This window comes from Plectropomus leopardus, chromosome 11 (genome assembly GCF_008729295.1).
Source record: "Plectropomus leopardus isolate mb chromosome 11, YSFRI_Pleo_2.0, whole genome shotgun sequence".
In the NCBI taxonomy this organism is placed as follows: Eukaryota; Metazoa; Chordata; class Actinopteri; order Perciformes; family Serranidae; genus Plectropomus; species Plectropomus leopardus.
This window is the reverse complement of record NC_056473.1, coordinates 26,737,560-26,761,795: the sequence shown is the minus strand read 5'-3', so window position 1 is coordinate 26,761,795 and position 24,236 is coordinate 26,737,560. Positions and strand designations below refer to the sequence as shown.

Sequence of the window (24,236 nt, the reverse complement as noted above, 5' to 3'; positions counted from 1 at the left end):
GTGCAGACAATCTCGGCTCAGAAACAGATATATATATATATATATATACCAAACACAGGGCTGGGTGATTTATCTACTACATCGATTACAGAAACAAGTCTATTTGCAAAACAAGAATCGGCACATTGCCATATAGTAGGCTGTACCCATGAATTCCATTTGAGAGTGAGCTGCAGTCTGAGGCTACGGCTAAAATGACTCCTCACAGGAGTACAGCTGCTATGCATGAAGCGAAAGTATCCCGGAGCACACTCCAGACGGCAGCAGGACAGCACCATCCTTTTTACTTTTTATCCTCACTCAAACATGATATATTGGGATTATCAACACATGGACCTTGTTTCTGTTAGTAGTAGTCACTTAAACTTTCTGCACCACTGCTTATGTTACACTATGCATCATCTAACATTATTATTCAGCCGTTTTATATTCTCCCTTTACTTAAACAGCCATGCACGAGTGAGCAAACAGCTTTAACTAACTTTATGGATTGCTGGTACATTGTGTGGCTGCTGTCACAATCTGGAAACAGTCTTATTTTCCTTAGACCACATTGATGCAAAAGTACATTTACCAGTGATTATCTTTGATGCATCGTACTCCAGTGATAAAAAAAAAGAAAGATGTCTGAATAAAGCACCTAAATAGTGTAGTATCAAGTGTTAAAAATAATCTTTAGAATAATCAGTAAATAAATTGTTAGATTAGTCAACTAATCAAAGAAATAATCATTAGATTAATTGATAGGTGCAGCCCTACAACTCACAAGGCCCATAGCAAATGTCAGAGAACCTGTATGTATAATTTAAGAAGTTATTCTAATAAAGGTTCATAGACAACAGAGAAAAAAACAAGTCTGCTGGAATGCTACTATGATTTAAAGCCCAGCGACAGGGGATAGATAGACCCTTATCTCCTTTCTCATCAAACTCAACAGTAATGACTACGCATTCTAAATGCTGAAGATAAAGCTGTTATCACAACTGGAAAATTATGATAAGGAGATGTCACAATCACCACTTCCAATATACCCCATGCCAACCATGTGGTATTCAGCCACAAGATCATGAAGGCATGATTTAGCCAGCATCTGCCTTGGAAAACGAAAGGTGTAGCGTTTAAGAACCGATCCTGGCAACTAAAGCGATAAAAGAGAATGTCCATCACTGAGACCCTGGAGACTGCTCAACAAATGGTTCACAATGCTGGCCACCTGACAAAGGGAACCACACCGCAGAATCACGGGCCAAAACAATAAATCCTCTGATCACAACAAAACAATCTACAGTGCAACACAAGCTGCAGTGCAGTACTGTAACAGGAGCAGACCCACCAAGAGCTGAAGCTAAAGACTATTGATAGAGCATATGGGAGACAATCATCACATACCAACAATGCTCAATGGATAACAGATCTGACAGGAGAGCTCTAAATTCTCCCAGAGCAGGAACCAGTCATCATCACAGCAGCAGACATCCAACAACTACTACATCAAGAATGAGAGGTTTTTTTTTCTCCTAGTAATATCTGCTATCTTAAAGCTTATTTTAAAAGCTACACAATAAAAGACAAGAGAGAGGTTTGATAATAGATCCCTCCTTGGACCACCAAGTACAGTTCAGATCAATGGTATCCAAGTGTCATTGGTATTTCTTTCTGTCATGTTATAGGCTCTTATCTGAAGACTGCATGGTTCCATAGAGGGCTGCTGATATGGCAGTTCATACCATTATAAGGATTTGTCAACTGCTAGAGATATGGCTATGCTGTTTCTACTGAGACATCTATTCTTTTAACATCTCTGATTGTAACATATATCCATCCATCCTCATCCGTTTATCCAAGGCCGGGTCGCGGGGGCAGCAGGCCAAGCAAAGCACTCCAGAAATACCTCTCCTCAGCCGCACTTTGCCCAGCTCCTCCTGGGGAACCCCGATACGTTCTAAGGGCAGACAAGATATATAATCCCTCCAGTGTGTTCTGGGTCTGCCCCAGGGCCTCCAGCAAGTTGGACGTACCCAGAACACCTTAAACGGGAGGCGCCCAGGAGGCATCCTGATCAGATGCCTGAACCACCTCAACTGCCCCCTTTCAACGCGAAGGAACAGCGGCTTTACTCCACTCTCCTCCCACATGTTTATCTTACGGTTATTTTATCTCGAAAGAGCTGTGCAGTTGAATTTCCAGAAAATGTATTACCAATATGGCTTACATACACACTTTTATATACTGTGTTAGATTTTTATCATTATCATTATAGAAGCATCTGAAACCCAAAATGTTTGGGTTTTTTGCTTTAAAGCATTTACAACAACAATTCCATACAAAATAAATTGGGTCAAAATACTGAAGTACCAAACACAAAGTTAGGAGAAATAGCTATTGTTTCAGCCACTGAAATTTTGTTGTGCATGTGCATACTAACCAATCAATCTATTGACCAAACAGGGTCAGCTCTACCAGCAGGCTGCATAAACCAGATACCAACAGAGGGCTCCCACTGTGACCAAGGCGAAACAACACTTTCACCTTACCTGGAACAACAACAATAACATAAGAATATCTCTTAGACTGACAGTGTGGGCAGGTGTGAGTTAAATAAAGAAAGGATAATTGGGACTAAAAGGATCAAGCTACCAGAAGGCTACATAGCAGGTATTGGCAACAAAACAGCAATAAGAACTTAAGATTCTACAAGCGATCCCATTACCTTTAGAGGTAAATAAGACAAGTATTCAACTGCCAATTCAGCGGTAAGAACAAGGTCCAAGGCCTAACGCAAGCAGCTCCTGTCCACAGATATTCACACTGTTTGTTGGTCAAGAGACGACCTGGAAGCTGATTATATGAGGACTAAAGCCCCGCTCAGACCAAAGATCTGCGACGCGACAAGTTGAAACATGCAACCACTTGCAATGCACCAGTCTGAAACATGCTGCAAACCTGCCTGTTTACACCAAAGCCACCAGACAAGACTGTGTATCGTCCCTATAGCAACAACAGTGTTTCTGTTCTGATTTTCACCTTTTTAGGCTTATCTTTTAGCTGAATTTGTAGCTGCTTAAAATAAGAGTGAGGATAGTGATATTGATGTACCTGCCACAGTTTCATCTCTAGTAGGCCATTGATGAAACAGCAAAAACAAACAAAATGGCAAGAGCCTCAAGAGCCTGAATAATATTCACAATAAATATGCCATAGAATTTAGAAGCAAACCGCCCTGCGACACAGACACATCGTAATGACAGGGACGAAGGACTGTTGTCACAGAATGAAGCAGTAAGCGAACATGTCACCTGCGGTCATCTTGACTTGGCAAGCGGACTTTGTTATGATCCGATTGGCTGTTGAGACAGTTTATATGCCTTATGTTTTAAAACCAGCTGCTGATAATTTGACAAGATAAGTTGCAGGTGACACATCAGCTGGCTTGAGTTGAAGTGAGACTAGCCAGTTCACACTGCTGCAACTTTTCTCTTCAATGTTCTAAAACACTTTAGTCTCAACACAAATCTTTGGTCTGAACTGGGCGTAAGAAGCAAAAAAGCAGGGGATGATGATCTTTAACCAACTAATTATTCAACACGAGTACTTTTCTACACCACATCAAAAAGAGAAGTCATTCAAACCTATGCCTTGTCTAGTTTAAGTACTTCTACAATGTGCTGTGTCCAAATTTGCAAGCCTCTTCTTGGTGAAAGAGCATACAAAACTTTAGGCTTTAGGCTATTTTTTTGCAGTGAAATAAGTACTAAAGTAAGTAAAATTTCAATTTAAGTTTACTTTTTCCTGCTTGCAGGCTCTGTCACACTCCCACTATCTGCAAGATTAGTTGATAGCAAAAGGTCATCTGAACATCAATGACATTAAAAGCTTCTAATCCTGCTCCTTGTAAAGGAAGCATGTCATAACACACAGAGAATTTTATCCAGATTCCGGCATTCATAGACTGAATGCCAGGTTGAGAGAGAAGAGCTTAGTAAGGCCTCAAGGCCAGTGTCCTGAATGAAACATGAAGCATCCACAAGTACGACAGTAAAATGGCTCCTGAAAATAAACCGCTCAGAGAATATCTCAAAACAGCAGCAGACAGGGAGAATGTTTGCAATGAGGGTAGAGGGGGTGCTTTGGAAAGCCAATCCCCTGAATGGGAACAGGGGCAAACAGAAGACAGGAAAATATGCACATAGTAAGGTGGACTCTCCAAGCCATCCATTTTGGTTTCTCTCGACAAGAGACCCTATAAAGGGTTCAAGGGATAATAGAGCTGAGATCTAGGACTTTCACAACCAGGTAACTAAATGCTTCTCGAAGCTGTTAACACACTGCCCATGACCCTCAAAGTTGTAGGTCTACAATAGAGTACCAGTACTCAGACTTGAGGACACTGAATGGGAAAAAGGGGGTATTTTACCATTTCCATTATAAGTCCTTTTTCATTTTGTAGAATAGGCATCATCACATTGTTATTCTTCTGACAGCAAATTACCTTCTGTGAGTGGATATAAAGAGAGAATGCACTAAAAGAGGCAACAAGAGAAGCAAATGGAGAATAAGGATAAATGCAGGTAGAGAGTGGGGCAGACTATTTATGTTGGTGTCTCCCTCTACTCTGTTGAGAGATGAATGACACCCATTAGCTGTATTGGAAAGCTGTCTCTTTTTGCACCAATCATAGAAAAAGAGTTTTGGTGGAATTGGATATGATGACTGACAAATGATACCCATGACCGAAAAAAAGCACAATCTTTGCAAATAATCTGCCCAACAGTCTGACTGAACAAATGGTGGTATTGACTGCTAATGCAACTTTACTGTCTCCTACTGCCAAGAGACAGTACTTAGTTAAAGTTGCACCAAGGACCAAGCAACTCTTTTATGTTATAATGGACTTGGCTTAGTCTAAATCATAAGCTAAATCACCAAAATCCATTCGATTTCCCCATAATTCATAACAGACACATCAATTTAGGAAGCCTTCTTAAAGTGGAAGTGACCAAACTTACAGAACTTTTTGCAGACAAACTCCCATACACTATCTAACTTGCAAAAGAAATGAATTTATTGCCATGTCTTAGTAACTAGACCTTCACCAAAATATTCATGATTTGTTTCTACAGCACGTTTTAAAACACACAGTCAAAATGTACTTCACATTTAGATAAAATGTACACATATAAATTCAAGTACACGCACACACAAACACACAAACATACGTAAATACAAACATACATATACAGGGATGATTTTATAAAAAGGCCAACCTATAGACAGAGTTTTTACGAGTCACACAAAGCAAGGCACAGATTCAGCACCTCTAAAAACAAAGGGAAGGCTGTTCCAGAGTTTTGCAGCAACGACTGCGAAAGCTCAGTCACCTCTGGATTTTTAAAATAAGAATAAGAGAATAGATAGGAGGCCTTGATCTCATGACTGAAGTGGCAGACCAGTAGGGCTCAACATCTCTGCTGTATATGCTGAGGCCAGGCCATGCAAGGACTTGTAAGTGATGAGTAAAAATTTAAAGTAAATTCTGTAAGAATTTGGGTGATTCAGGACTGGCCATTAGTTTTGGTTAACAGCATGGCTACTGCATTTGTACCATTTAGAGACGAGCTATGGAAGACTTTGTAATACAAGTAAAGAGTGAGTTGCAATAGTCTAAATGGGAAAATTTTAAAGAATGCACCATAAGTACCAGGTTTTCTGTTGATAGTATTGGTTTGATTTTTGTCGCAATGCATTTCTTTTGCAAGTTAGACAATGAGCAGGAGTTTGTCTGCAAATTGTGTCTTGCTCGTCCCTCTCCTACGCACCTGTTTTGAAATAGATGTGCAAAATATTTTTTTGTTCCAAAACTTACAAACCAAAGGTCAAAACTTTCTCTGAGCCAAAGCCTGCTTTCTTAACACTTAGCAGCACTTGACATTTCCACTGTTTATTCCACCTCACCCCCTCACCAAACACTAAGAAGAACACATTTCGCACTAACTGGATTTCATCTTTAAGATCTCCTTTAAATGAATATCTCACATTCCCACTGAAGATATCATGCACATCAGTTTACATACAAGAATGCAACAACAGACTAATTAGCTTGCAAAACTATTACCAATTTGACATAACAGGCCAGGTATTGAGCAAAAGAAGTGTAAGGATTAGGTCATTTGGATCTTGATGTCTCTCCCATATGATGCCTTACTCCTCTCTTCTCTCAGGCTGAAAAATTAAAGTGTCGCCTGGTGTGTTCTTCACATGGTGCTTCATTCTCCTGATCCAGGCTTGAAACACAGCAGGAGGTGTGTAATCCAACTTCAGGCGGACTATTCTAGTGTAATCTCTTGCTCACTCAGAGTACACACCAGTCACTTTTGACTGCTCCATAAAAGATTCAAACTGTCAGAATCTGGCCATCTGTCATCTGCCTCTATGTTTGCCTGTCAGACTTTTAGGCTCTCTCTCTGTTTGTCTTTTCATCTATCATTATGTGGCGATGCATGTGCACTTGCCTGTTGGTTGGTCTGTATATTGAACTTAATGTGACTCCTTGAAAGTGAAACTAATGATGTGTTGAGCATCTTAACATTACATAAGCACATTAAGGGAAGTCCCTTGGCAATGGGATTAGGACTTTAGGCCATGTGTGCATGTTTGTGCACGAGTGTGCATGCAGCATGTTTAGATGTGCTTGTGCATGTGTGCATACAGTACATTATTAGGTTTGTCTATATAATATGTAAGCGCAGGCTTAAGTTTATATATATATGTGTGTGTTCGTGTGTGTGTGTGTGTGTGTGTGTGTGGTGTGTGTGTGTTTGTGTGTGCGAGTGTTCGAAGCATTTTTTGTCCACAGACGGTGATTCTGCAGCACCTCTTGGGAATTCTGTGCTTTCTTTTCAACTGCTCTCCTTTTATTTCCTGTCTTTTTTCCGAGCATGCAGTGCTGGGGCCTCACTAAAATACAATGGATCATTTCGGCCAAGAATCCAACAACAATGAGGTAATCTACAATAACAAACACAAAAACAGCCTCTCGCCTTTGCCATCAATGTCTGGAGGAAGAATAAAAAGGGCACTCCAACTAAGCCACCTACAGAAAGCCAACTGAGATCCTGAGCACAAGTGTGCTGGCTGTAAAGGTTTAATCTGCATTTTGCAATACCATTAGGAGAGGATGTCTCCAGTGGATACGTGAGAGCAAAAGAGGAGGAGTGAGCAGAGAAGTGTTGACACAGAGGCACATTAGTAATAAAAGGCTTAATGCTGTGTTGTCACATAGAAAATGTCACATGGTATCTCTCTAATAGTGCGATCTCATGTGTGCCACTGACAGGGACAGAGAGAGAATGGGTATAGGTAGCTCATACATGGGCTTAGAGATGCGCTGAATTGATAGCACTTCATTTCATTCTACAGCCAATGAAGGGTAAAACGATTCATCTTCTCTGCATTTATGTGAAGTTCAAGGCAATCACTTTCTGTTCAAGATCATTTTAACCAGTGACTTATAAAGGACATTTTAATGGGAATATTGTCCTCATTTAACAGTCAAGCATGAAGTACTTCAAAACATCTAAAATAAGCATCACTAGAACAAATCCTTGAGAATGGCTGTTGTTGTAGTGCTCAAATAATCTCTAAAACACGACAGGTTAGCTACTGCTGAATACATATGAACCACAATAGCAGAGTTAGAAAAAATGAAGGAAATAACTCATTTAGGATCTGGACATCTGCCTTATTCCATACCACTGCTCTGCAGCAAACACATACAGACACAAACACGATTCAGTGTGGTTATCGAGGTTTTTGTGAAGAGAGAAAAGGTGAAAAATGTATGTTGAAAATGTGAAAATAAAGGGAAGAAAGAATCAATGCCTCTGCGTTTTTCCGTGGCTGCAACACTGCACAGACACAGGCTACATCTTGAGTAAAATTCCTGCGTAAAGATCTCAATAGGAAGAATTTAGGAATAGATCTCCTCTTCTGTCTGTGCACAAAGCAACAACAACAACAGAGTCAGGGAGACAGAGGTTGAGGTGAAGTTTCATAGATCAGGTACAACTATCTTGATTCTACTTCGTGTCTTCCTGGGGATTTACAATGCCTCTTATATCCCTCTTGATCCCTGATGCCTTCTCTCTTGCTCTCCTTCTCTCCTCCCTCCCTCTCCGGCTCTCACCCTAAGTGGCCAGTTGTCAAAGTCAGCTGAAGCCCAGTTAATGAAGAGGTAGATTTATTAGCGAGACATCAGTGAATAGGCGGGGAGGAGTGGAACCCCCAGAAGCCAGCAAGCAAATACAGCCACTAAGTGTCGATACCAAAAAAAAGAAAGAGGGAAAGGTGAGAAAACATAGATGGGATAAAGAAAGAATGGTAAAGAAAGATTAAAAAGAGAGAACATGTCTGAAAGAAGCCAAGCAAATTCCAAAAAGAGAGGTAGAAAGCACCCAGTCAGAGAGGAAGGGGGAGAGGCAGCTTCCCTCTCTTTTATCCTCTCTCCAGCAGTGGCTACAGAACGAGCTCTTACCGTCTGTTGTAGGTCTGGGATTCCAATGCGGATGACCACGGTGTTGCCTGTCGGCTCCTCCATGGGTGCTCTTGCACTGTGGCTCCGCTCTGCACCGGGACGGAAAGCCGGAACACCGACAGGAATGGGAACGCCGCTGTCCTCTTCCCGGGAGCTGCCGCTGTCAGTGCTGGCCCCCTGGCTGCCGTTTGCTGTGTGTGTGTAAGGGTGTGTGAGTGTGTGTGAGTGTGTGTGTGTGTGCTGTTGCTGCTGCTGCTGGTCCTGCCGTGGAGGGCTGGGTGGCTCATGTTTGCCGGCTGCCGGACGCAGAGGCATGCTCCGTGTTAGGGGCTCGGTCTATGTCTCTCTCTCTCTCTCCAGACACACACACACAAGCACACACACACACACACGCACACACAAACCGATGACTCTCTCTCACACTACACGCACACACCGTTTGCAGCGTGCATCACTCGCCTGGGAGAGAAAAAGAGGGAGGGAGAGAAAGGCAGGGAAGGAGGGTGGTAGAGAGGGAATGGGCAAAGAGGAGGGGGTATTAGGAGATTACAGAGAGATGAAGGGTAAAAACACAGAGAGAAGATAAGTACCAGGGGAACTTGGAAATAAAACTAGGAGATGCACAGATAAAGCTACAGTGAAGGAATTACATTGATAAAATGGTGTAAAATTATTTAACTCTAATCTGTGATTTGCACAAAAGATAATCCTAATGCAATTAGTAAAAATGAGGCACATTTAGTCTTTAAATAGAACAAAATAGATCAAACAAAAACAGCGGTGCTGCTCAACATCTGCATAAATAATTTGGACCTTTAGTATTAACTGTAAGTGTGTTGAACAGTGTATAACAGCAGCACTATTACTTCATTAATGTGGCTGCTGCTGATACGAAAAAGAGTTTAGCTTTAGTTTGATATTACACAGTTTTAACATGCTAAATTCATATATAGCAACTTTAATTCTAGAGCACTAAAAAAGATAAAATGCTGCACACGTTGCAGAGTGTGACACTGTTTCTTTCACACACTGTTGCTCCGCTGTAGCGTACTGACACTGTGGTGACGTCAGCACAGCACGGGGGGATTGTTTGTCCAGATCAATGTTGGGCAGGATTTAGCCTTCATGCTTCACTTTATCTATCTGTGGGGGGTGTTGCAGGTCAAATGGTTCCCAGGTAGACACACTGACACATTGACAGGGCAAGCTGCCAGAAAAGAGGTTGAGTTTTTTTTGTGGGAGTTCTTCTCATTGAGGGTCATTTTCATAATGAGTGCTGTTTTCATTTACGAGACTGGGACTGTCATTAAGAGCGAAACAAATAATGTCGATCTGACCTTCATTTCAATCTGTGCATTCTAAAACAGGCATCCCAAAGCGATTTCATAGTTGTTGTCTGTCATGTTTTGTGAAGAAAAGTGTGTTGTTTTTACACTGATCAACCAACACGGCAAAATAAGTATTTCATGCTAGACATGGTCTTTTCATAAAGCCCGGCTGTCTATGCAGTAGAAAGACGTTAATACTTTAGAAATTGGTGCAACATGTCCAAAGGAAACAGAGAAAAATGGCTGTGGCATTTGCTTTTGTTCAAGAGGTAGAAAACCTATATCTATAAGAATGCACCGCGCCACACGAAACCAATAAGTGCTTTTACTGGTGGCTGATGTAATGTGAGTTTGGCTGTTTCTCCACAGGAAACAAAATGGCAGCTGGCTGGTAACCAACAATCTCGAAACACAGTGAAACTGCAAACTTATATTTGTTTCTCAAAACATATTCGGCGAGAAATATGTAATCCAATAACAGAATCTTACATGAAATACAATGGCACCAACTTCCTGTTCACAAATTCTCAAATTGCAGTGCATTTTATTATCTTTCTGAAGACATTTTAGGTGAGACATTGGCAATTCAGTAACAGATTCTTGGTTTATATTTGATTAGCACTGCCTAGTTTGTTGATCAGAGTTTGTTCTGTGTTTGAGAGAGGCTAGTCTCTCTTCATCCAGATCTATACTCATTAGGCGGGTTTCCATTAAGCGATATTTCCCCTTTAAAGTATTGGCCGATTCAATGCCTGCTATCATATTCAATTGAACTCAAGATAACGGTGGAAATGCTACTCAGAGGAGATTGGTACATGACCTGGTGTGTAAGACAAATACTTTAAGGCTTGAGTATTGCCAGTTTCAAAGCCCACCATTTGAATAAAGAAATTTGTGCAAGAAAAAAAAATGTGCCATGAAAAATTTGTGGCACATCTGTAAATTATTAATTGTGATCTTAAGTCAGTGCTATGCTCCATTGTGTTCTCAGTGCCATCATTGTTCAAGCTGACACGACAGCCCCAAGACAGCATTTTCTTATTGGGATGAATTTAAAACAAGCACTCGAGGGGGAATACAAGTGATGAAAGCTCCGAAGCTGCTGTTACACAAGATAATGTCGGCACTTGAGCTGACGCACACATGCAGATATGCATGCATACAAATATGCACACATACACACACAAGAGATAAATGCAGGCTGCAGGAATATTTACACACATGAATAAGACGTCAACATTCTTCAACTCTGTGTTCTCTGCACGGCTGATTTATGGAGACAAAGTCCTCACTGGTTACACAATTTTCATACATATTTGTATTTTGTAAAATTAAATTGTTAAATTAATGGAGAGAGCAAGTTTCAAGGCCATCATTCATGGTGTCTACGGGTATCAGACACTTAAAAATGCTTCATTTTACAACCTTGTCAAAATAGTTTTAATCAAATTCAAGACAGTTTTTTGGACAATTCATTTTTTTCTTATGCAAAGCATTGTAGGGAATTATAAAGATAAGTGTGGTCCTCTGCAGAGGTAGATTTTTTGTACGGTTAAGGTTTTTCAAGTGAGTCACCCCTAATTTCCACCAGATCCATGTGTGGTCCGGCTCCGATCCGTCACGGTAGACAGAGCAAATAGATTACACTCTAGTCTTTGTGTTAACTTCTAACGGCTCCACTGCGTTGGGGATCGACTCCGTCCCAGCTCCAGCAGTCCGGACGCTTGCGGATCAGTTACGCAAGGCTCCTATTTTTGCCAGATGCCGGAGCACTTCGCATCAATTCAGCTGAATTAAGCACAGAGCAGACAGGAAATCAGACAGCGACACAACAGTGAAACATCCGGTTAATTTTCAGAATAAAATACTGCGTGTTTGATCGCATTTCACCTAACTACATCAACAAAGCGTCACAATGAGTGGATCCAGGCTTAGAGTCAGGTCAGAGGTTTTCAGAGGTCACTACCGACACCATGGACGAGGAGAAGCTAATTATGGAGGTGGAAAACCACAAAATTATTTATGACACCACACATCCCCTTTATGCGCAGCACTGCGCAACCGGTGGGAGTTGACGGATGAGGGCGCACAGAGCAAAACCACAGCAAATCTGTACCGCAACACACATGCAAGCGGTAGAAATCCCAGGTCAGGTTTATCAACATTTTGCCAACAGGTAAGTGCAAGTTCAAAGTTAAAAGACAGTATACATTTCAGTGTTAGGTTTAAAGATTTGTAACTTCAGAAATTTGGACTTTCACCCAGAAGTGCTCGACTGATTTTGAAAAAAATACAGTGAAAGCAAGATAAAGAAAACTAGATAAAATGTTAGTGGCAATTAAGACCTGCCATATTCAAATCATAGACTATTTACTGTCATTTAAAGCCTAGTATGTATTTAAGACATTAAATGGCATTTTTAGGACCTGCAGACACCCTGCCATCATCACACAAACTCTACCAATCATCAGACATCTCTTTGGTATTGCAAAAGGTAGCCAAGAGACAACATGTAAGCTGCTGATATAAAGACCGAGACACACAAATGAAAGAACATCTATTCCAGCTACATGCTATCATTAAGAAACACATGGTTGAAGAGAAAGACGAGTGAGACAGAGAGAGCGGGAGGGGGTAGAGTTACTGCCAGTGGTTCCTTCCTAGTTTCAGTATGTCTTCGATTTCCCGTGATGATAGTTTTAGCCAACCTATCGCCTTGTTATATCAGAAAAGTCTCAGATTCCTGCAGAGACCTTCTCAGAGAAAATAGTTTAAAAGCAAATCCTTTGGAAAGACTTAACACAAGGGTCCCAGAGTAGATACTAATGTGCTGATTTGGAGGCACATGTTTGCTTTCAGCTGAGGTAATCACAAACTATTCATGGAGATATTTGGCTTACAAAATAAAAATAATTTGCATGGTTAAAAGAAAGTGTGCACTTATATTCGATGCAAAGTTCTATATTTACTTCTCATTATTGTAATCACCCAGCAGACGGTGAGCTGAGTGTATTTCCCTGCACTACAGAGGCTTGTATGTGAGTGCTCCGCCACTGCTGGACACTCTACAGTATGTAATCCCATTAGCATTGGAGAAAGAGCATGGCAGGTAGCCCTAATACATTAGAGGATTTAGCAGATCACTCTGCCTGAATGCGACTTCGGCCTGCCAGGTCTTTAGGGCAAGGAAAATTGATAACTGTTACCCAGAGCTTGTAGTGCGGCTCAATATTCACATTTTATGAAGCAATTCTGAGCTTGTACAGTACTGGCCAAATGGGTCTCCTTGTACTATGAAACTGGCACTACAGATTATGGCATTTTATGAAAAATTACAACACATTTTGTTACCAGTTTCAACTAATATATTAAAAATATCCCTAATTGTGATTTGTTTGTTATTATCAGCAGTCAGAATGCAACTTTTTTTTCAAAAATGATTTCTGAAAACATGGACTGCATGGCAAATAACAACAGATCAGACAATTAGAAGGAAGGAATGTGGCAAAGGGAACTAAGATGGCTTGCCAATAGCAATAATGATTCCCCTAGATAGCAGGGAGGGCCAAGGCGGGATTTCATCCTACTTGCATCATACAAGGATAAACTGTGTGGGCAACAGCACTTGAAAAGATCTACATACAGGGAACAAGTTATCTGGTTAGACAAACGGGAAGAGAAAAAAAAAACTGAGAATTTGGGTTTTCATACACTATACTTTGTTGCTTAACTTGATTAACTCTCTTTCTACCTTAAGGATATACTTATGGAGGATTTCCCTTCAAAAAAACTATTTCTAGACATTACGCCAGAAAACACTGTATCCGGTATAATTGTCTATTATTGGTTTGTATATTATGAAATGCTCCTTGTATAATATATGTTTTGTTCTGTGGACCTATTAGAAAGGGCTACGTGACCATCTTTGTATTTTTTTTTGTATTGTTATCGTCAGTGTCTTATAAGTCGGCTGGGCAAAATAAGTGCATCACACTTAAATAAACTAATCAATCAATCAATCAATCTAGACTTAGAAGAAGACTTATAAAGAACTTATCTATGTCAATCATCACTTGTGCACACAAGAAGTTTGTGGCGGTGTATTTTTCTGCAAAGACCCTACCCTCTGCCTGTATTTTCTAATTTTCTCATTATTATCCCATGTTTGGGATGTTTATGGGTGTGTACCCCCCACAGCGCTCAGGTGAGGGCAGGGCTTCATAAAAAGATAGCGACCAGGTGCCAGACCGTGAGCAGCAGGCATCAAAGAGACACCCAAAAAAATGCAAATACAGCGTGGCGAAATGCCAAATGAGAGTGAATCTGATGAGTGTGTTTAAGTGCACCTTTAACTTGAGGAGTAGGTGGTGTGTGTATGAGTGTGTAATTCTACAATTAGATCTGAAACATTTAGGTAAAAACAAAATACGTCTGCAGACAGAAGAACATCTTAAGACTTAAGATTTAAGATTTGCATTTGTACAAAACAAAACAACAGAAATACATCAACAAAAAAACACAAAGTTGTACAGGTGAGATTATGAAAGCCTAAGGGGCTTATATGAAATCTCACCTCAATAAGAATAATAGATAAAAATGTCATGTAATCAAGAAAATTGCAAACAAGCAAGTGGCGTGACAGTTGCTGTCTGACAGACTATTCATATACAAAACGTTTTGAGAATCAATTGTTTCAGTCATATATCAAGCAAAAATACTCAACATTCACTGGTTTTAGCTCCCCATATATTTAGGAATTTATTGCTTTTCTCTGTTTGATTATCACAGAAAATTTTATTATTTAAGGTTTTAGACCATTGGTCACAGAAAACAAGCAATTTGCAACATCACATTAGGCTCTTGTAAATTAGCATGACTCATTTTCCACCATTTCATTTGATTAATGTGATTCAAGAAGATCAATTAATAGATGTATCAATAATTAAAATAACTGCACATTTCAGCTTACAAAGCTATGTTTCGCACCGTGTGCCAATTAAGTAATCTTTACAGACTTTCGCAGATATGTCTAATTTCGTGCTATACCACTGAAAACGGCGTACATTGAATAAATGATCAGTACTTGGCACTGGGTCAATTGCTTAATGAAATTGTTGGACCTTGAATCCAGCGAAATGACATTGGCATATCTAGTGCTGGATAATAATTTAATATCATCATTTGTCATATTCCCCTATAATTGTAAAGTGAGAAATTTCACCTGCACCCCTCATAATGTGTATAGTACAGTGTGATGACATCTTACACCTCTTTGGAGACTAGCAACAGAGCTTACAAACATTTGGGAGGAAATAGTACCTATAGGTTAAAACTGCAGTCCAGATTCTCTGCCTAACTCCCATTGCTTGGGAACATTAAGCGCGTGGACTAGAATTATAAGGAGGCCAGCTCCCATGCCTTAGCTAACAGTTACTGCCTCTTCTCTCTTCAGCTCAGATCTCTTTCACCCCATCCCCTCTCACCCCATCTCCTGCGCTCCAGCCCAGTGAAAACAAAGTGAATAATTCATGACAATACAGATCAGCGTGTGCATGGATCCAGTGCAATGTATGCATGTATCTGAAACATCCGCTAGGCTTTAAAAGTCCTTGCCATAGAGCTGTACATGAGGGCATTCACGAATACAACTGAAATCCACAGCCAGCCATCACGCAGCCCTACCTGCTTCCCTTTTCCACACTGGAAAAAACTAGGAGGCTGGGGCAGAGGGAGGAAGAAAGATAAAGGTAAGCAGCTGGCTGAGGTAGCATGAAGCAGAGAGGGTCAGGGAGGATGTGGCTGAGACAGTCAGTGGGCCAAGAAAAAAGTAGAGAAAGCGAGCGTGGAAGAAAAAGGGAGGGTGGCAGAGTGACGACAGAAAAGGAAGGTGGGAGAGAAGGAGGGAGAGCATTACATACAGTCAGCTTTGACAAACCATCCACATAGCCCGTGGCCTGGAGTAAATGTGATAACTGTTCACAGACCCCATCAGAGTCTGCTTCACGCTCCTCTACACCTGGTAAAGCAAATGTCATGGCCACTCACAAACTGAAGTCACCCGAGGCCACATTTATTCACACACATACACATTTTATCTCTCTGTCCCCTTAAAACATTTCCATTCATTCCATCTTCCATTCCCTTGCTACTTCCCTCTCTTTCGCAGTGAATCTGAATGATGGTAATTCATTGGTAAGGCCGGGGAGCATCAAACAAAAAAAGGAGAATGTGGTTTTAGGGATCTGCTATTGTGTTGTGCAGTACCTGTGCGTTAGAAGGGATATTTCAGGCTGCCGGGCGTAATTGGATGATTAGTCTTTCAGTAGAGCTGACCTCATGAGACATCCATTTTTCACTTTCAATAAAGGTAAATATGACAGAGCAATTTAAATGCCCACTCCGTCCTAGACTTAAGTTAGCATGAGAAACAAGATATTAATGGCTGACAATAGGATATCAACATTCATAAAATGTTATTGTTATTTGTATTGATTTTTAGCTAGGGCTGTAAAATGATACATTTTTTAAAATTGCAATTAATTGCAGAATTTTGCAAGTACTTGCAGAACTGCATGTTTTAAATTCAATTATTTTGCATTGCCAAACAGTTATGAAGTCCATATCGGGAAGGTGAAGCAACTCTTCTTAGATTGTCTTGATCAGGAATCAAATGACAGCAAAATACTTCATGGGACTAGCATAAAGTACATGTCCTATAAGGGGGACATGTAAAGGGGAGACTCGTGGATACCCATAGAACCCATTTTCATTCAGATATCTTGAGGTCAGAGGTCAGGGGACCCCTGTGAAATGACCATGCTGTTTTTACATCACCAAATGTATACTAAATTTAGAGCATTATTTCATACTTTGCTTACTGGGCCACCAATGGGTCCATTGGGGGAAGACACGGCAGTGTGGAATGTGGAGGAGGGTTCCTTTCTACAATAACTGAATCCTCTCCAAGGACAAAAGATAGGACTGTTTAGAGTAAACCTGAATTGACTTGGTTGACCCTCTAGGAACTGGAGGGATTAGAAGCAAGGCTGTCAAAAAGAAAGTGGCCGTTTTCTGAGCTCTTATATAACGGCAGATGTGTAGTGTTAACTAGATGGCTCAATGCCTCTGGTATCATCTGGCTCGGCTATCAACAGTCTTCGGCCAGATACTTTAGCCCTCCTCTTCCAGTCAAGCAGGCAGGTTGAAATTGACTGACAAGGACAAGGGCAAGGCAGCTTCATGTTACACAGGACTAATATCTCCCTGGGAAGACTAGGATGAGCACTACGCAAAACATCAAAAAGATATCTCTGTTCCTTAACCCTTTGAACTTTGCAATGGAAATTTTCTGCCAGTGCCTACATCGGTGTTTGTGGTTATTATGATGTTATTTGTTGAAGTACCTTTAAATGCTTCAGGTCAATAAACCCTAATAACTGATAAATGTATAGATACTGTGTCAATTAAGACATACAAAAATGGGATATCAGATTCTATGAAATAAAAACATAACGTACATAAACAAAACAAAAAAATGTTTAGATTTTTAGTTTGTGAGATGTGCTCATTTTTATAAACAATGTGCAAAAATGTTCATCAATCAGTCCTCTGGAACTGCTGCACCTTTTCACATGGTTTTGCATCACACGTAACACAATGATGTCATGACGAATGCAGAATATGATGACAGACAAGACAGAAGCCTTCGCTTTCTGCTGCAAATGAAATTAATGTTTTAGTTATTATGGTTTTTATTTAAATTGATATTTAGAGGATTATGTAAACAACACTCTCCCACTGCCATTTCAGGGAAATTCTTTCAGGGACATTCTCTGGGAAATTCTGACATAATTCAAGTGAAATACTACATTTGCACCACACATAAGGTAAAGTTACATAAGGTAATGCTGCGATGACAGAAAGGACAGAAGCATGATCATGCAAACAACCATCTCCTGCTCCCATCTGCAAAATGTCCATTTTTAAAGGTTTAAGAAAAAGTAGAAAAATTTGGATAATTTAACAGAAAATAATTATGATGACAAGGCAACACTAAGAAACAATACATGCCATTTCTTGTAATAGAAGGTTTGGATAACAACAAACATTTGATTGACAGCCTGGATTGGCTTTACTGATGCTGAGATAAACCTCTTCTTCAAGAGGGATCTTTGGAGTGCTGTCCTGTATGAGGCATCTCTAGTAGTCAACAGCCTCAGGGTCTTGAATAATACCACTGGTGGCCAAAGGTATTGATCGGGGGGGGTACTGCTGGATGTGTGGCTGGGTGATTTGGGAAAATATATTCACAAACTGAAATTAAAACTGAAATTACTTTTATACTCCAAGCCCATCTTAAAGTGAGCATTTGGAACTGCAAATAAAGGTGTGTGTGCGTGCATGTGTGTGTGGTGTGTTAGAGTACAGAGGTGCTTCGTTACAGTAGCCTCCTTCAAATTCAAAGCGTCAACAGACACACACACATATACAATCTTCCTCACTCTCTGACACACTCATATACACAGCCAGCTCACACGGATTAGCCACTCAGTGTAAACAAAACACCGCCTGACCCATTCAGAGCCCCGGGCCACATGCAGAGGCCCCATATGGAAAATTAGCCATGCGCTAAAAGCTTTTGGAATCAATACTCTACAGTAGCTGCACCACATCCCAGAGCCACTGCCTCTATCCAGTTCACACGGGCTGCCACAGCAAGCAGATGTGCTCCTCCTTTTTCTCGGTCTCTCTGTCTCTCTCTCACACACACACACAGACACACAGTTGACATACATGAAAGCTACAGGGATAGTCCTAGGCTCACAGCAGGGTAATCATAATGTCATGCCTTTTATGAGTTATAATATCAATATTTGTTTGATTTGGTTGGCAGGGTGGAAATCCTGCTTGGCAAGCTTCTTCACTATGGCTTTTCAATCTGTCACCCCTGCAGACAGGACTGGAAATGTGACAAACTGACAGAGGGAAACATTTTAATGTTATGGAAAACCTATTGCATCTCTCTTTTTTTGCCTATACTGCAAAGAGTACATCTGAGGACACAGCTATTTCTACGCTCTGTCAGAAAAGATTTTTCAACAGCATCTGGGCACTGCATCACTGGAGCTGATGTGACATTTTTAATACTGGTTTGTGGTACCACAGTTTTTTTGTAGACAAACAACAGACACCTGCATATAGATCTATTAATATGTAAAATCAAATGATATGCAAGAAACAAAGCAAATGAGACTGAGGTGATGAGGTTAAAAAAAAAAAAAAAAAAAAGTTGCCCGAAACATTCTTGATCCGTTGTTATCTGTCAAGGAATGCAGGTTTCTAAAACAACTTATGTGTAAGATGTATGGCTAATGCAGACAAAAAAAAAACACTTCTCAGGCACAAAATTGTGCCTATCTAAATCCATTTCCACACAGCATTCTCACAGATACTTCTCCCCCTATCTTTGTTGTTATTGCCTCCTCTTGTTCTCACACAATTCCTTCTTCTATCTGCATGTCTGTTTATAAATTCTCTCTCTATGACCACAGAAAGTTGCAGATGTGCAGTATCTGTTGATCTCTGTATTTCCAGGGTTGCTGCTGGAGTGGCAGTTGGCTCTTTGATGCAGCCTGCCTATAAATAATCAATGGGGCTCCCCAGAGAGATTTTTCATAAAGCCTGCCAGCCAATTAAGACCTGTTTCATACCATGCACTGCATTATCTCTCCACACACCGCCACAGCTCTTAAAAAGCAGGCTGGGGATACTGGGGAGGTCAAGGATGTCACTGTGCCAAGCTCAGCTTAATACTATAAAATATGCTACACTGGGGAATAAGGGTTTGTGACTTTTAGCTTAACATACTGCCGCAACGCCTATTTCCATTTCAATCTGTTGTCATTCCCAGGTGTTCCAATTAGCCCTCCTTACGTCTTTCCCTCTTCACTCTGTCATGCGCTAAACTCGTCAATGTTGAAAATAAAAGCAAATATTGATGATTGTTATGCCTAAGGGACTTGTAAAAGCGACACTTGACACATTAAATTGTCACAATTTTCACAGATGCATTACTGTTTTTCATCTTAAGATAGCAAATTTTAGCAAAACGCTATCTAACTGGCAAGCTAACTGGCTAGCTAACTTTTAGCTTCTATAAAGGAAGTTAGCTGAATGTTTGTCTTGCTTCTTCCTTATTTCTCTGGTAATGTTAGCGATTGGAAAAGGAGAGATAGGTGTGCTGCTGACATTTTTTAAGATGGTGTGAATTATCATTAGACAGCGAAGATCAAGGATAATGCTCCTTTGTATTATTTCTGTGCGTCTACATGCAGCCCATCCAAATTGGCTTGATTTATTTCTAAAACATGGTAAATCTGCAAGAAATTAGTAAAAAGCAAATTCAAATTCAAAATAACTGTTAAGCTCTGGTTCCTCCTTCTCTGCTCATAGTAGATGAGATAATTTTTTGTTACAAAATGCCCAATTTATAAAGTCTATAAGGTTCATGCCTTAGATAAGATTTCCATTTTCACAGAGAAAGTAAAATATGTGCTGTTGGATAAAATGCAACACCACAGGCTTTTTCATCTGACTATCCATGTAAGTATTTCAGTTAGAGAGGGGAGTAATTTCAAGTCCAAACCAGTGCATTTAATACATCAAAGCATTTTGCACCAAAACTTCCCTTCACTGTTATTTATTTTCATATGAATCCTGTCAGTAATTAAGCTGCTAACTGAACAGCAGGGCTGTGCAGTGTGATATAAATTTATATGTTTATGTGCATTTAAAAAGACATAAGTCACAATTGAAACTCTGCAACCTCCCGAGCCTGAAAAGAATAAAACATTCTTTCTTACTGAAGTGATAGAAATGCATTAAGAGATGAAACTGTGGCCTACTATTACGCAACAAGCTGAATAACATGTAACATGTGAGAAAGTGTTGACCAGTGACTGCTGATAATATGGACGTGTCTTTTGCAACTCATAATCTTCGCCTCGGACTACAATGTAGAATTACGGCCTGGCATCCTCCCTCCATACAGTAATAAATATTTCACACTGTTTACTCCATTGCTGCCCTTAAACCCCACAGCATTCTATCTTTGTGTGTGCTTGTATGCACCCTTATCCATGCAAAATTGATAAAAGAAATTAAATGGGGTTATATAACAGGAAATTAACACTGAGAAGGACAGAAAAAGGAAAAGCGTCGCTCCTAATTTATCAGCACATGTAGGGAAAGACAGAATGAGAAACAGACTGACTATAAGCCACTATTCGTTAGCACATAAAGATCAACCCATTTGATCCCTTTCAACTGGGGAATAAACCATTGCTAAGCCTTCTATTCCTGAGCTTTTATGACTATTGATCTGCATCTGTCATCTGTGAGAGAAACATACTGTATCTGGGTCACAATCCAGTCCAGTGGCGGTTTGACATATCAGAATGGAGCTCTGATCTGGGGCATCATACAAAGAAACGGCACCCAAAAAATATTAAAAAGTGGTGTGTGTTTTTGAGTGTCGAAACTCTGTAGCAGGGAAAAGACGTTAGGATTACTGAAATTGACAAATACTCAATAGCCCACACATAATGACTATTTTCACTAACATACACAGTTTGTTTAGCCTTGGCAGTTACCAAGGAGCACATACTGAATGAGTGAGTAAATACAGAGGACAACATGCTATGATTATTGCGTCGCTAGGCAACACCCCAATCCCGCAAGAACACAAAATCTTGTCTGGGACTGTATCAAACAAAAACACAGATTTTAAGACACATAGTCGCTAATTAATACGACAATTTGGATGGACAAGGAAATGAAATAGATGATAAAAATGATAAATTTAAATGAGATGGTGAATGGAACGATGTTGGCAGCACGAGGTGAACATCAGGTGTGATGTGGCTCTACACCGAAACCTGGATGAACGAAAATGGGCTATGGAGTCATTTTTCCCTATGGCAATCCCAAGTGGCAACTTCAAGGGCTGAAGAATGAAGCCAATGCAAAAGTGCCAAAAATTGCAGTTCCTCAATTGGTCACTTAAAATTTGTTCCAGAGGTGAGTAAGATTTGATCCAGAGGTGAGCCCCATGATAAACAGCCAACTTTACATCACAAATTAACATGTTTACAGCTTGGCACAAAATATGATTTTGGTCTTTATCACTATGACAACTGCAAAGGGTGGGATTTATGCAACTCACCTGTTAACTTAAAATTGTGCATATTTAATAGATTGTAATGTTGCTACAATCTACGAGTCTGATCAACCCCTCGCCTCGCTCATCCAAAGCTTTAACCTTTCATTGTAATATGGTCACTTTTCCAGTCCACAAACCAATGTGTGACATCTACGTCCATCAATATACAGTTTATGGGCAATCCACCTTATTTTAATGTTTATTTGATGTTTTCAGAAAGCTTCATCAATTATTTCTACTGGTCACATTCCTGATGTCCACGGTTCCATTTGATAACGGCAGGTAGAAACTTGACTGGGAGGTTAATAATTAGAATTATTTAACACCAGGGACTAAAATTTAATCTCCTGACTCAACATCAACTGGCCCAGATCACAACAGACTGGACCCTACTTGTTGCGATCGATTGTGATACCCAAAATAATCAGCCCAACAATCACGATAGGTGACCACAATCTACGTTGACTTACAAATGATAAGATGCCCTTGAGTAAGTACTTGCTCCAGTAGGGCTGCTTGATTTTTGGGTGCATCTGTGAGAAGTGTCACATCACACCATCAGACACGTCCCTCTCAGGGGGGTTCTGTGCGGCTGGTTTTTGCCTGTCCGTGTACAACAGACATTTTCTAACTGCACAGATGGGCAGAGAATCATGCTGTAGGCACAGATTTTCAATACACAGTCCCCTAGAAGAATACTGTTTTGTCGTGAGAAGAAACCGCACAGAGTAAAAGAGATCCAAACATTTCCTCATCATGATCTCGCGTCAGCTCATGTCTGTGCAACCATCCGTGCGGACAGCATCACTGAGGTTTGATGGGTAACAGACAACGTGTGAAAGAACAAATGTGTGAAAGTGAAAAACACTACTTAGACATGCATGCCAACTTTCACAAGGTAAATATGAGCTTAAAAAATATGGATGCAGCCATGTCTGAAAAAAAAACAAAAGCAAACAAACAACACTCATTAGAGAGAGTTTTTCTGTGGGATTCTAGTTTAACTGAGTCTCTGCAGATGCATTATTCAGTCCTTGCAGCAGCTCCTTTTTCACTGCTTTTTTCTGTCATCTTCACCGATATAAAAACAAATAAAGTTTGAGAGGAAACAGTGTTTTAGCGCCAACCATCGCCACCCCTGTGAGTGATGGAAATAGATTGGAAAAAGGATACATCATAACAGCTTGACATTACTAAAGGGCAGGTCCTCACCAGATAAGGTAGTTTGGTGCAAAACACCTTATTCTTATGTACATAATCAATGAACCACATTTCATTGATTAATTTTGCAACATTTGTGAATGTGAATTAAATATACAATTATGATTCTCTATTCTGATATTGCAATGGATATATTGTAGAAAGCAAGAAGGAGAGGGCTTTTAGGTGCTCAGGGTCGTGGTATTTTTTCAGGATGAGACTATATTGACTTTGAAAACACCACAGTGTCGTTGTAGCCCAGCGATGTTATAGTCAAACAACTGCTGAACCCAACAGTGCACCAGTCTCATGTTGATCGATCCATGACTGACTTCAACTGTGCTGCCTGATGTACGAGCAGCATTCAGGTCTTGATGTAAGTGCTGTGCAGTCATGCCTAAAATGTTGCTCTTTTGTGTGTGGCATCTCCCTGAACTGACTGTGACTCCGGATTTACCGGTGGTGAATGCCCTCCCGCAAGATGCACAACTGGAGTGATGAATATGATCAACTTCACATTCATAAACTCACATGCCTGAGACCTTGCAGTTTCTAGTGCTTCCATCAGTTGCCTGATGTAACACAATTAATTTGCATACAAATAGATGCCACCGAAATCAAGAGGAGGTAAAATATTGAATCACAAAAACTGGGAGGAAGTGAATTACACCGTGAAACGCTGTGTTGATTGGTGTATGAAAAAGTGGAATAGTTTTTAATGTGACTCTCTGCTCCGTTATGCAAACAAGATGAGGCATTTATGTGCTCAAGATTTTAAGGCATCGTTAAAGGAGAAGGCAAAACAATGATGCACAGATGGTATCAAGACATCATTTGAAAGTGACAGCCCTTCAGTGCATCCTGAGTTTGTTCATGGATCTGGCCTCAATCTCGCTTTAATTGCGTGGCTTTGTGTGTCAATGACTTGCCAATAAAAATACTGTCTGATATGCTTGTT

The 24,236-nt window shown here is 40.3% G+C and overlaps 1 protein-coding gene across 1 annotated transcript in view; it reads right to left on the bottom strand.

Moving 5' to 3' along the window:
- The window catches only part of shank3a (SH3 and multiple ankyrin repeat domains 3a), a 221,936-nt gene that overhangs the window by 177,648 nt on the left and 20,052 nt on the right, over window positions 1-24,236 (bottom strand). Inside the window, exon 2 of the mRNA XM_042496156.1 lies at window positions 8,531-8,989. Coding sequence (XP_042352090.1) covers window positions 8,531-8,845 — 315 coding nt within the window. The 5' untranslated portion in view covers window positions 8,846-8,989. The remainder of the gene's footprint in view (window positions 1-8,530; window positions 8,990-24,236) is intronic.